This window comes from Natrix helvetica, assembly GCF_964273705.1.
Source record: "Natrix helvetica genome assembly, chromosome: 14".
In the NCBI taxonomy this organism is placed as follows: Eukaryota; Metazoa; Chordata; class Lepidosauria; order Squamata; family Natricidae; genus Natrix; species Natrix helvetica.
In genome coordinates this window covers 12,205,991-12,219,003 of record NC_138564.1, presented here as the reverse complement: position 1 = coordinate 12,219,003, position 13,013 = coordinate 12,205,991, and the positions used below count along the sequence as shown (strand labels likewise).

At 49.6% G+C, this 13,013-nt stretch overlaps 1 protein-coding gene across 1 annotated transcript in view; it reads right to left on the bottom strand.

Annotated features, from left to right (window-relative positions):
• The window catches only part of INPP5J (inositol polyphosphate-5-phosphatase J), a 32,027-nt gene extending 19,303 nt beyond the window's left edge, over positions 1 to 12,724 (bottom strand). Inside the window, exons 1-2 of the mRNA XM_081966207.1 lie at positions 12,594 to 12,724; positions 3,879 to 4,720 (exon numbers count right to left, since the gene is read on the bottom strand). Of these exons, the coding sequence (XP_081822333.1) occupies positions 3,879 to 4,720; positions 12,594 to 12,683 (932 nt within the window). The 5' untranslated portion in view covers positions 12,684 to 12,724. The remainder of the gene's footprint in view (positions 1 to 3,878; positions 4,721 to 12,593) is intronic.
• Between the last annotated feature and the right edge of the window lie 289 nt (positions 12,725 to 13,013).

The window sequence follows — 13,013 nt, the reverse complement described above, 5'->3', positions numbered from 1 at the left end:
TTGCGGGGAAAGCTATGCTCTCCTCGGCGGCATTAATGTGGTTTGGAAATACGAATGTCAGGCGCTCTATTTATAAATGGAAGCGGGGCAGTTGGGGGCGTGAACACTAGGCAATGTTGCTCGGCTCCCAGCAGCTACCCACGTTTGCATCTTCAACAGCAAGTCAAAGAGGACTCCAGGCAAGGAGGAGGAAGCAAGCTTGACTGCGTCTCCTTCCTCCTCCTCCTCCTCCTCCTCCACCCCAAGTGGGGGAAGTGGGGCGGGTTGGAGTTACGCAAAGGATCTCTAGGCCAGTTGTGGGATCAACCCCCAGAGGTGGCCAGCAGGTGAAGAGGAGGTGAGGAAGGATCGGAAGGGGGTCGGACTAGATGACCTCAAAGGTCCCTCCCAACTCCTATATTCTATCGAGCCCCGGTTCTCTGGAAGAAAAGGCACAACTTGGCACCTAAAAAAAAGGAACCACTGGCCATCTTGAATCATCTTCTTCTTTTAACGACCTCGTAATCCTTCGCGGGGTGGGCAACTGAATGGAGAGGAGTGTTTACTGGCCGGATGCTCTTCCCTGTCGCCAGTACGGAGTTTTGTTCCGCAGATATAATTTTCAGTGCGCCCAGAGAGAGAAATATCTGCCTCCACCTAGGATCGAACTCACAGCCTCCTGACTGTGAGGGGAGAGCGCCACCTGTAGGCCACCGCACCACTCATGGGCCCTCTTAATCGGGGAAGAAAAAAACAGAATCCAAAATATAGGTTTTTTTCTTAGGGTTCGTTAAAACGACACTTGGGTAGACGGCTGAATTCTCCGGCAAGAGGTCACTAAAATCCAGAATTGTTTGGCTTGTGATGCTTCTGCTCTTTGCCAGACGAAGTCGCCTGTGTACAGCAACTCCGACAAGAAACAGTCTGGGGAACATGGATTCTGGGGTCCCCAAGCTGGAGGGAGGAACTGTTGCCCTTGAATGGCAACAGTGATCTCACATCACCAAAGGAATTATTTTCTGTGAGTTTTGTCGAATTTTACGACTTTTCTTGCCGCAGTTGTTAAGCGAAGCACTGACGCTGATAAACTAGTAATCTGGTTGTTAAGCGAATCTGACTTCTCAGAAGGTCACCAAAGGGCATCATGTCACACACACACCCCACAGGACACCGCAACTGTCGTTAAGTATGAGTCGGTTGCCAAGCGTCCGAATTTTGATCGCGGGAAGCGGTCGTTAAGTGTGAAACACGGTTGCCAGGTCACATTTTTCAGGGGAGTGGTGCGGTAGCCTCACAATCAGGAGACGGTGAGTTCGATCCTAGGCAGAGGCAGATATTTCTATCTCTGGGCCCAATGAGAATTTATCTGCTGAACAAGATTCCGCAATGGTGACGAGAAGAGCATCCGGCCAGTAAACACTTTCAGCTGCCTAGACTCCGCCCCCACAAGCGATTAGAGGGTTGTTAAAAGATGATGATGAGTCACACTTTTCAGTGCCGTGGACACATCGAAGGATCGCTAAACGAACCTGTTGTAAATTGAGAACTACCTAAATACAGTAAGCCCACAAGTGCATAAAGTGTTGTTTCTGCACAAATTCTTGCAATAATGCAGAGGGAGGGGGCTTTTTTGGGCAGGTGCTGTGGATGGCCAAGCGAATATCTGTCACCCTTGGGAGAAACTCCTGGAAGGAGACGTTGGCAGGTCCTTGGCATAAGATGGAGGTGACAAATCCCAAGGCATTAGCATAATTAAATTGCACACAAGGAAGGAAGCCAGAAGTAAAAGATTGACTGCGGACTTAAAGAGACAAGCAAAGTAGGTTTGCAAAAGCATCAGGTGGTGGAGCTGGCAGCCTGGTGCATCAAGTATCTCCTAGACCGATATTTCTTAACTTTGGAAACTTTCGTTTTCTGGCGTGAACTAGAAAGAGAAAATATCTACCTACCCTTCACATCCAGGATGTAAGCTATTTCAACTTTTCCCCTCGGGATGCCGCTATAGGGCATTGCATGCCAAAACAACCAGACATAAAAGATAGTCCGTCCGTCCGTCCCCCCAACGTACCATAAACTCTGCTGGACACTTAATTCCCAAAGCACTGCCTTAGGCCTTAAGGATATTTTACCCATGTAGTAGGGCTGCATTGCTATGACCCTTCTCATTTTCCCCATCGTCTTGTTTCTCATCTTCTCGGCTTTCCTACTACCTTCTCCTATTGCTATCTTATGGGTTATCAATGGTTGCGTGTAACTTAATGATTCTAATTATGTCCTACTATTTGCTGTTTATAGGTACACTGTGAGCTTATGCGCCGGAGACAAATTCCTTGTGTATCCAAACACACTTGGCCAATAAAGAATTCGATTCCATTCCATTCTATTCTATTCTTTCAGTTTCTATTTCTCTTCTCTTCTATTTCTCTTCTGTTTTTATTCTATTTACTCTATTCTATTCTATCAGTTTCTATTTCTCTTCTGTTTTAGTCTATTTATTCTATTCTATCAGTTTCTATTTCTCTTCTCTTCTATTTTTCTTCTCTTCTATTTCTCTTCTGTTCTGTTCTCTTCTGTTCTGTTTCTGTTTCTATTTCTCTTCTGTTTCTCTTCTGTTTTTATTTTATTCTATGTTTCTATTTCTCTTCTCTTCTATTTTTCTTCTCTACTATTTCTCTTCTATTTCTCTTCTGTTCTGTTTCTGTTTCTATTTCTCTTCTGTTTCTCTTCTGTTTTTATTCTATTTATTCTGTATTGTATTGTATTGTTCTAATGCTATTCTATTATTTCTGTTTCTATTTCTCTTCTACTTCTTTTCTATTCTATTCTGTTTTTATCCTATTCTGTTCTGTTCTAATTCTATTCTATTTCTGTTTTTATTCTATTCTATTCTATTCTGTTCTAATTCTATTCTTATTCCTATTCCTATTCTATTCTTGCGGTTGGAGAGCAGGCTGGATCAAAATGCAAACCGTCATGTAAAAATCAGGGCATCTGAGGCCAGGCTGCAGAAGGTCGCACGTGTTGAGAGACATATATACAAAAGGGGAGTGCAAGGGAGGGGGTGGGGTAATGTCATGTTCAATCCATCAGACTCACAAGGATGAGGCTGCAATGGAAAAGGCTCAGAAAGAAAAAAGGAAAAGAAATGGAAGAGGGTAGGTCAGAAGACGGGGAAAAACGCTGACCCAGATACAGCATCTATCTGAAGGCAATCCGGACAAGCCTTTTGTCCCTAACAGGCACCCTTAACTTGGCGCGTTTGGGGAAGGGTCCCACTGGTTCTACTCCAGCTTTCCTCCAAGGAGCAAAACAACCTCTCTTCTTTTTATCCTTCCAATTTACTTGTGAAGTAGACGGGGCTGAGGGGACTGGCCCAACGTCCACTAGAGGGCCATGATTTGACCTGGGGGCTTCGATCCTCCTGGTTTCCATTCACCACTAACTGCTCCAAAAGACTAACTTTGTAAGCTTTGAAGAATTCTTAGCAAGTTACCTTAAAAGGGGTAGAGCCAACGATACAATCAAAGCGGCCTCAAGCCCCCCTTCCAATTTTCCATCCCCTAATTTAGGTGCTGGAAGAAACCTGGACCAAAATAGAGGCAAAGTCAAGAGCCCAAGGCAGTGAACTTAACAGTAACAGAGTTGGAAGGGGCCTTGGAGGTCATCTAGTTCAACCCCCAGCTGGTGGAGGAGACGTATACTAGGGATTCGAACTGCCGAACTGCCGACATTTCTGATCGAAACACCTAGTGAGTATTTCCCCGCCTGGGAAATTCTGGGAGTTGAAGTCCACACATCTTTGAGCTGCCAAGGTTGGGAAGCATTGGCACCAAAGCATTGGTTTTGTGGTACCGCCGTCTCCCCAACCCGCACACAAACTCAGACACACTGCACCTCACCGAAACTCCTTGTCCTGCCTCGTTTGTGGCCGGCTGAATCTTTCCAGAAAGTTCTCCGTGCGGTTGACGCTGCTGCCCCGCAGGTCTTGCAACTGGGGAGACAGACGGACCCTGGAGTAAGAGGTCAGCTCCTCCGATTCGGCCTTGGCGAGCATGGCAGACTTGGAAGGCGCCCCCCGGCCCCCCGAGAGGTACTCGCTGGAGATGGCTTTGGAGAGAGAGCCCAGCCGGTGGGACGAACTCGGCCGACTCAGGCAGATGTGGTCGCTGGATTCGGCCTTCGGGAGGGAGTCCTTCAGTTCCACGGTGGCCAGAATCCCCGAGGTCAGGGGGTCCAAGGCGCAGAGGTCAGGAAGGGTCCCCCTGCTTGGGGATTGGCTAAGTTTCATGGACGGGGAGAGGTTGGAGAGCGAAGAGGAGCTGCCCGATCCAGGAGACAAGGGGCGCAGCTCTACCGGAGAACGCAAAGTCGGGGTGTTGTACCCAGACGGCCCCGAGCCCTCCGGCTGGACCCGGCTGATCTCCAAGGAGAGAGGCGGGATGGGTCTGCCGCCAGCCTGTTCCTGGGGCTCCGTCTCTGCTCTTCGGCGCGACCCGTCTGGCTTCAGCCGAGCGTGGAACGCTTCCCCCAGAGAGTCCAGCCGCGTCCCGCTGGGCATGTTCCCGCCGATGTACGATACTCCGCTCGATCCCTCTGGCTGGTAGCGAATGGCTCCCTCCGGGATGAAGGACACGGTGGCGGGAGAGAAGACCCCGGGGGATGCCAGCCCCACAAGGTTCCCTCGAGGGGGGATGGGCTGCGAGGGGAGTGGGGAAGGTGGTCCCGGGTGGTCCAGATCCATCTGAAAGAGAAAACGGACACGGCAGTTCAGACAACTAAGCCGGAACTAGAGGTTTATTTGTTTATAAAATGTAGAGGGCCACTTGTCACATTCTGGGGCCTGACTAAGTTGCGTCACAGGTGTTGTGGCCCACCAGCTGCCAGCAGATTCAGACAGTGGGGAGGTTGGGGAGGAACCTGGGCGAGTCCTGGAGTCTGGGGAAGGCTCGGATGAGGGCTCTGTGTCGGAGACAGAGAGGGGGACAGAGCCAGTTATCAGCTTCCTTCAGAGTCAGACATCAGTGGGGCAGAGGAACAGCTGGAGCCTGTTCCCAGTGTGCGCATGCACAGAGTTGCCAGACGAAGGGAACAGCGAAAGAACAGAGGTCGACTTGGGAGTAAGGCCACAGGTGGATGATGAATGGCCCCTCCCAGGGGGAATAAAAGAGGAGCAACAGGGGAGTGGAGTTTGCAGGAGACAGTTAGTTCGCTTCATTGGTTCGTGACTCTCCGAGTCTCCTTGCCAGATTTGCAGATCTCCACCTGGCAGCTCTCCAAGCCAGAGAAGGTCTGTGACCGTAAATCCTCCCTCGAAAGACTTTGCTGGGTGTGAATGAGCAGAATTCACAGTCAATTAATAAAAGTTTTTTTTTTTGTCGGGACCAGGAGTCTTGGGACGCCTCGGTCAGAATAGAGCCCTTCGAGAGGGCTGTGTTTTTACAGCCCTCTCTAAGCGGTTTACAGAGCCTATTGCAAACCCCAACAATCTGGGTCCTCGTTTAACCAACCTCGGAAGGACGGAAGGCTGAGTCAACGTGGAGCCTGGTGAGATTCGAACTGCCAAACTGCAGGCAGCCGGCAGTCAATCCCCTCTTGTGACGTCCTGATGAGTAAAGTCAAAAGGGGAAGCAAGACTCACTTAAACAACCAGGCTACTAATTGATCAGCGGGAAGGATTCGCTTAACAAACGCAGCAAGGAATGGGACAAATCTCAGCGAACAAATGTCTCACTCATCAGCATATATTTGGGGCTCAAATGTCATCGTAAGTCGAGGATTGCCCGTATCTAAATCCTCTTAGAAAAGAGGGGCTTTCTTGCTAAAAGCAACTCCAGGAACTGGTTGGCCTACTATCACACTTGGAATGTAGTTATTTACAACCCTGGCGTGATGACTACCCATGACCTCATCTCCTCCCTTGATCTGGGACCATAAATCTTTGGCTTGACTTTGGACTGCCAGGCTGGGAAAATGTGCTTCACTCAGCTAAGCCTTATCTGCAATTCATTGCCCTCTTCTGCTATCTCGCTGTGGGTGATTTGCAAGAGAAAGTCTTCTCCTGAACACGGCCGCGTGCCGAGAATTGTCTGCTTCAAAAGCCAGGATGAGAAGCCCCCTATCTCCTAAATCGCTCGCAACATGCCATAAAAAGAAGAGTTAAAATCAGGCTAGCAGTTGGAAATGCAATCAGATAACGGGTTCATACTACCCTCTGCAGTGGACATGTAAGGTAAAGCTTCCCCTCGGACATGCGTGCTAGTCGTTCCCGGCTCTAGGGGCCAGTGCTCATCTCAGTTTCAAAGCCGAAGAGCCAGCGCTGTCCGAAGATGTCTCCGTGGTCATGTGGCCGGCAGGACTCAATGCCAAAGGCGCACGGAACACTGTTTCTTTCCCACCAAAGGTGGTTCCTATTTTTCTACTTGCATTTTTTACCTGCTTTCGAACTACTATGTTGGCAGAAGCTGGGACGAGTCACGGGAGCTCACTCTGTTACGCGGCACTAGGGATTCGAACCCCCGAACTGCCGACCTTTCTGATCGACAAGCTCAGCGTCTTAGCCACTGAGCCACCTTTGGTGGACATGTACAAAGGCAAAAAAAAAAAAAACTTTTTGGGATAAAAATACATACATGGCTAGAGAAAATGGTAACGCGACTTCTGGATTTAAACCCAGAAATGTTTTTGCTAGGTATACTGCCTGAAAAATATGCCAAAGGGAATGTATATTTAACGTGACATGTCTTGACTGCAGTGAGAATTATGTTTGCACAATACCGGAAAAACGAGGAAACTCTCAAAGATGAAAATATAATTTTAAAAAAAATTACTAGATTGTGCGGAAATGGATAGGTTAACATTAAAGATAAAAGACAAAGAAGATGCAGAATATTTTTTTAATTTGGGATTTGTTTTATCAAGGGTTAGAGAATAAGGATAGAAATTAGAAGTTGGGAAAGTACCTTGATATATAAATAAAGAATATTGTTATGACTACATGATTATGTACCGTCTATGTAAAATGTATGTGAAGTGATGCAGACAATACACAGTTTACTAAACATTTATGTATGTTAAAGAAAAATGCATAAATAAAAATTGGGGTGGGGGGTGGGGAAAAACAAGAGTTAAATCGTAACTACACTCCCCCCTCCCCCAGGAATCAGACCAAACATCCTCCCAGGTCAACTGATGTATGTGAGAACGACCTTGGGGGACAAAGCAATGAGAAGCAGTGAGGGGAATCAGTCAGATAAATTGCACCTTAGCCCCCAGCAGCAACATGGGGGGGAGTAAGAGGCTGAGAAGAGACCCTCCCATGTTTTTTGGGTAAGGGAGGGGGGAAGAAATGTGTCCAGACTTGTAAGATTCTATTCGTGTCATCTTACAACACAGTGGAATTCGCTCAGCTGGCCATGCTTTTTTCTCTGTCTCACTTAGCAAACGTTTCACTCAGCAACAAAATTTTGGGCTCCGTTGTGGTCATACGTCGAGGACACAAAGAAGCGTGTGTGTGTGTGTGTGTGTGTGTGTGTGTGTGTGTGTGAACTTATTTTCCAAAGCACCGGAAGGCGGGACGAGAAACAACGGTGGAAAAAGCGATCCAGGAGAGACGCAACCTGGAATGAAGGAGAAACTTCCTAACCGTGAGGACAAATCAACCCGTGGAACAGCTTGCCACTAGAATTTGTGGGTGCTCCATCCCTGGAGGTTGTTTTTTTTTAAAAGAAAAGACTATCTGAAATGGTATAAGGTCTTCTGCTTGAGCAGGGGGTTGGACTAGAGGACCTCCAAGGTCCCTTCCAGCTCTATTCTGATGGAAAAGTGAGATATTTCTAACTTGGCCCCTTATGCTGCTCTACTCCACACACATACGGTTCCTAACATTTCACTTCTACCCGGATTCTGGGAGGGAGAATGCTTATGCCAAAGGCTTCAGGGGCTCCATCGCTGGTCAGCCCTGGACCATACCTGGACTCCTGTGATCTGAGCCACCTCCAGGTCTTTGTCCGAGGAGTCCCTGGCCATGGTGCCATGGCCTGGCCTGGGCAGGAGGCTGCCCCTCTGGCATCCCAACAGACGTGGAACTTTAGCACGGCCTGAGATTCTCTGCCCATCCCTCAGAGACATTGTAGCCCTCCCCTCCACCGGCCTGGCAGGAATGAGACGGTGGGCTGGGAAGGGCACACACAGGAGATCCCACCTTCAGGCCAGCACGATCCTCTAGGGTGGGGGTGGGGATCTACGACCATTCAGCACGACCAACTCGCCGCAGGACGAGAGTCCACACGACTAGCGAAGAAACTGTGGCATAGAATCATGAAAGGAAGGATGGCAAAGCAGGGACCAAATGAAAGATGCAGAGATGCTACCTTGAGTTTGTGTCAGAAGGGTCAAACCATTGGCAACTTCAGAGCTCAACCAACAAATGCCCTGTCCTACACATTGGTCCCCCCAAAAAAATCAGAACACCAAATACAAGCTGGGCGGATATGACTTCATAAACGACCCTCACCCTCCTGTCAAGGACTTAGGAGTCCTCATCTCGAACGATCGAAGCCCCAGAGCTCACTGTTACAGCATTGCCAAAAAGGCATTAAGAGCTGTGAACCTCATCTTCTTCTCCGGCAACATCGCATTGCTAACGAGGGAATACAAAACCTTTGCCAGACCAATCCTCGGATACAGCTCGTCTGCCTGGAATCCACACTGCATATCAGACATTAATACGACCGAGCAGGTCCAGAGGTATTTCACGAGAAGAGTCCTCCGCTCCTCTGCTCACAACAGAATCCCTTACGCCACCAGGCTCGAAATTTTGGGCTTGGATAACTTAGAAGTACGCCGCCTACGATCTGACCTAAGCGTAGTACACAAAATTATCCGCTACAACATCCTACGACTCCTTCAGCTTCCACCGCATTAATACAAGAGCACACAAGAGATGCAAACTCAATGTAAACCGCTCCAAACTCAATTGCAGAAAATACGACTTCAGCCACAAAGTGGTCAATGCCTGGAATGCTCTTCATTGTTACTTCCTCAAACCCCCATAACTTTAACCTTAAACTGTCTACTATTGACCTCACCCCATTCCTAAGAGGTCCGTAAAGGGGGAGTGGATAAGCGCACCAGCCTGCCTACCGTCCCTGTCCTACTGTCCCCATTTATTCGTACCCATTTCATTCATACTCATGTTTATTCTTATCCTATTGTTTTATAAACGATTGACAAATCCAATAAACGAATGCATAAATTTCGGGGGAAAGGTTCAGAGAAGAGCAACTAAGAGGATCAAAGGCCTGGAGACTAAAACATATGAAGAACGGTGGCAGGAATTGAGTTTGGCCAGTCTAGAGAAAGGAAGGACTAGGGGGGACGATAGCACAAAGAGAGGAGGGGGTCAACGTATTCTCTAAAGCACCAGAGGGCAGGACAAGAAGCAATGGATGGAAACTAAACCAAGAGAGAAGCAACATGGAATTAAGGAGACACTTCCTAACAGGGAGGACAATTAACCAGGGGGAACAGCTTGCCACCAGAAGTTTTGGTTGCTCCATCCCTGGAGGAGACTGGACAAGCATTTGTCTGCAATGGGAGAGGGTCTCCTGCCTGACCAGGGGGCTGGACTAGAAGACCTCCAGGGTCCCTTCCAGCTGTATTCTAGTCTAAAATTAAAACACGTTTTTTTCATTATTTTAAATAATCACATTGAATGTTTGCCATTTGTCCCGCAATGCGTGGTCCCGTGGACCTCTGCCTGTGGCAAATGGACGGTGGCAAGTGGTCCCACTCCACATGCCGGCCCCTCCCCCTGTCAGAGGTCAAATTCCCTGGACATGGGCACCTGGCTTTGAGGCAGAAGAGAGCCATGGTTTGCTTCTTCCCGGGGCGGTTTAGAAGCCGAGAAACTTTCTTTTCTTTGGGCCAAACGCCAAGCCAGGGTCAAGTAACGTCAAATGCATAATAGATGCCAACAGCAGAGTGAAATTAGATCCCCGCCTTTTGCCAGGTGTGTTAAATCCTCTGTGAAAAGCAGCAGATCCTATCCGGAATTCACCCGGCCCCGGGATCGATCCTCTTGCACGATTCTCCTCGGCTGCAATTCGACACTCCTGACAACTGAAGGAGGGCATTTGCGGGGACCATCTGGAAATTGGGCACAAACTCCCACCACGGTCTCGCCACTCTCAGGTGGCGGTCCCTGGGTGCCTTCCGTGACTCGGAAGCGCAGACAAACGCACCCAAATGCATAACTTTGTAAGCCGGCTCCAGTCGCCCCGTGCCAGGAGGCAGCACTTCATATTTTCTAAATAAAAATACAATCAGTAAATGAACCCCATGGGACGCGGTGGCTCAGGGGCTAAGATGCTGAGCTTGTCGATCAGAAAGGTCGGCAGTTCGGCGGTTCGAATCCCGAGCGCCGCCTAACGGAGTGAGCTCCCGTGACTTGTCCAAGCTTCTGCCAACCCAGAAGTTCGAAAGCACTTTAAAAAATGCAAGTAGACAAATAGGGACCACCTTTGGTGGGAAGGGAACAGCGTTCCGTGCGCCTTCGGCGTTGAGTCATGCTGGCCACATGACCACGGAGATGTCTTCGGACAGCGCTGGCTCTTCAGCTTTGAAACAGAGATGAGCATTGCCCCCTAGAGCCGGGAACAACTAGCACATATGTGCGAGGGGAACCTTTACCTTTAAATAAACCCTACCGACTCTCCGTCATTAAGTGAGGACCCAAAGCCTGCCATTTCTGCAAAATTCTCTTCTTCTCCCATCACGCCTCTGTCTCCAAATTAGAGGTGAATATGCCAGCCCCCCCCCCCTTTATTTTTCCTGGGCATCTCGGCCTGAGCTTCATCCCCAGCAGCCCACTCCCCCCCAGAGCCCCTTCCTCAATCCCCAGAAGCACAAGTTCTCTCCCAGGCCATTCTTCTTCTCACCAATGGCCTCCTGCCTCAGTTTCCCCTTCTCCAGACGAGTGCCCGAGAGCAAAGGAGGACAGTGTCAGAGTCTGGTGCCCTTCATCTCTCCTCCTCCCCCCAAGAGGTGCTGAGCAAAGCAGACACCGAGCTACCGTTCCTGGGCACCTGGGTGGGAGGGCATCTGGGCGGGCAGACATGGGGAGGGGGGGCGGAAGCTGGAGCATCAAGAGAACAGCCATAGAATGAGGATTATATAAACTTGATAAATGTCATAGAGATGTTTAACAATGCTAGCGTAAACTGGGAAATATAAATCAATATAAAGGGAAACTTTATATAATAGAGAAATGTTTAGATAGGACAAGAAAGATAGAGATGAAGGGAGAGATAAAAATGAGGAGTTAGGCATTTTTTTTGAAGATATATGTTTGAACCATATAATAAGGATTACTCATGCTTGAGAAATGTGATAGAGATTATGAATATTGTTATTGTGAATTGGATTAATATGAATGATACCCAGAACCAGCTCTGTTCACACACAATATAAATGGAGAACTTAAAAAATAATATAGATAGACAGATAGATAGATGGTAAATAGAAGAGACAGACAGATAGATAGACAGACAGATAGACAGACAGACAGATAGATAGATAGATAGATAGATGGTAAATAGAAGAAATAGACAGATAGACAGATACATAGATGGTAAATAGAAGAGCTAGACAGACAGATAGATAGACAGACAGACAGATAGAAGAGATAGATAGATAGATAGATAGATAGATAGATAGATAGATAGATAGATAGATGATAGATAGATAGATAGATAGATGATAGATAGATAGATAGATAGATAGAGAGTAAATAGAAGAGATAGATGATAGATAGATAGATAGAAGATAGATAGATAGATAGAGAGAGAGAGAGAGAGAGAGAGAGAGATGGTATAATGATAGATAGGTAGGTAGGTAGGTAGGTAGGTAGGTAGACAGACAGATAGACAGACAGACAGACAGACAGACAGGCCTTCAGGAGGGGGGGACAGCTCCTTCCCTATTTTAGTCCAGACAGAGAGTGGGGGGAAGGGGATGGATGGATGGAGGGGGGGGAGGACAGCCCCCCTCCCATTGGAAGCTGCTTGGGACAGTCTCCTTTCCCTGCTTGTTTTTATCCCCCCCCCCCCAGTGAGATCCCTCATCCCGGGGTCTCCTGCCACCCCCCACCCCCCCATGGCAGCGATTGCAAAGGGCAACAAAAGACGAAGAGCCGGTGCGTGATTTCTTTCCTTCCCGAGGACTCTACCAAGAGAGGCGGTGGGGATGCAAAGAACCCCCAAATCCGGACCAACGGGCCCCCTCCCCACTCCATCCCACGACAGCCCCCTCTGAGGTTGGCGCAGAGGAAACCTATGGGGGGGGTGTCTTCTGCCCCCTGGAAGGGGCTCCGTCCCGGGGATCTTCTCCGGGGCTCAAAAGAGCGCAGGGTCTGTCGCGCGTGGACTCCCACGGGGATGGGGGAGATAGGATGCGAGCAAGCCACGCGCGCCCCCGCGTCCGTCTCCAGCCCGCCGCCGCCACGTGCCTGCCCGTGCACGAGTGGAGGGAAGAGGGGGGGAGAGACCCACGCAGGGTTTTTTTTTCTCTTTTGCAACGCCCGCATCCCCTCGGCCGGCTACCTGCGGCGGACTCACCTTGCGCCATCCGGCCGGCTCTCCTACTCGGCTCCTGGGCAGCGCTTGCCTGCTCCTGCCGGCGCTCCGGCGCGGCGGCGGAGGCTCCATCCCGCCGTTGCTGGGCTGGCTGGAGCTGTGGCCGCCGCCGAGGCTCCTTCCCCGGGCGCTGCTGGCGTCAATCGCCGGGGGGGAATGAAAGGCACCGCCGTCACCGGCTCCGGGAAGGAGGAGGAAGAGGAGGGAGAGGAGGAGACAGAGGAGGGGGGGGGAGGAGGAAGAGGGGGAGGGGGGGAGAGAGGAGGAGGAGGAAGAGGAGGAGGAGGAGGGGGAGGATGAAGAGGAAGAGGAGAGGGGGAGGAAGAGGAGGAAGAGGAAGAAGAAAAAGAGGGGGAGGAGGAAGAGGAGGAGGGACGGCTGACGTGCGTGCCGCCTGCGCCC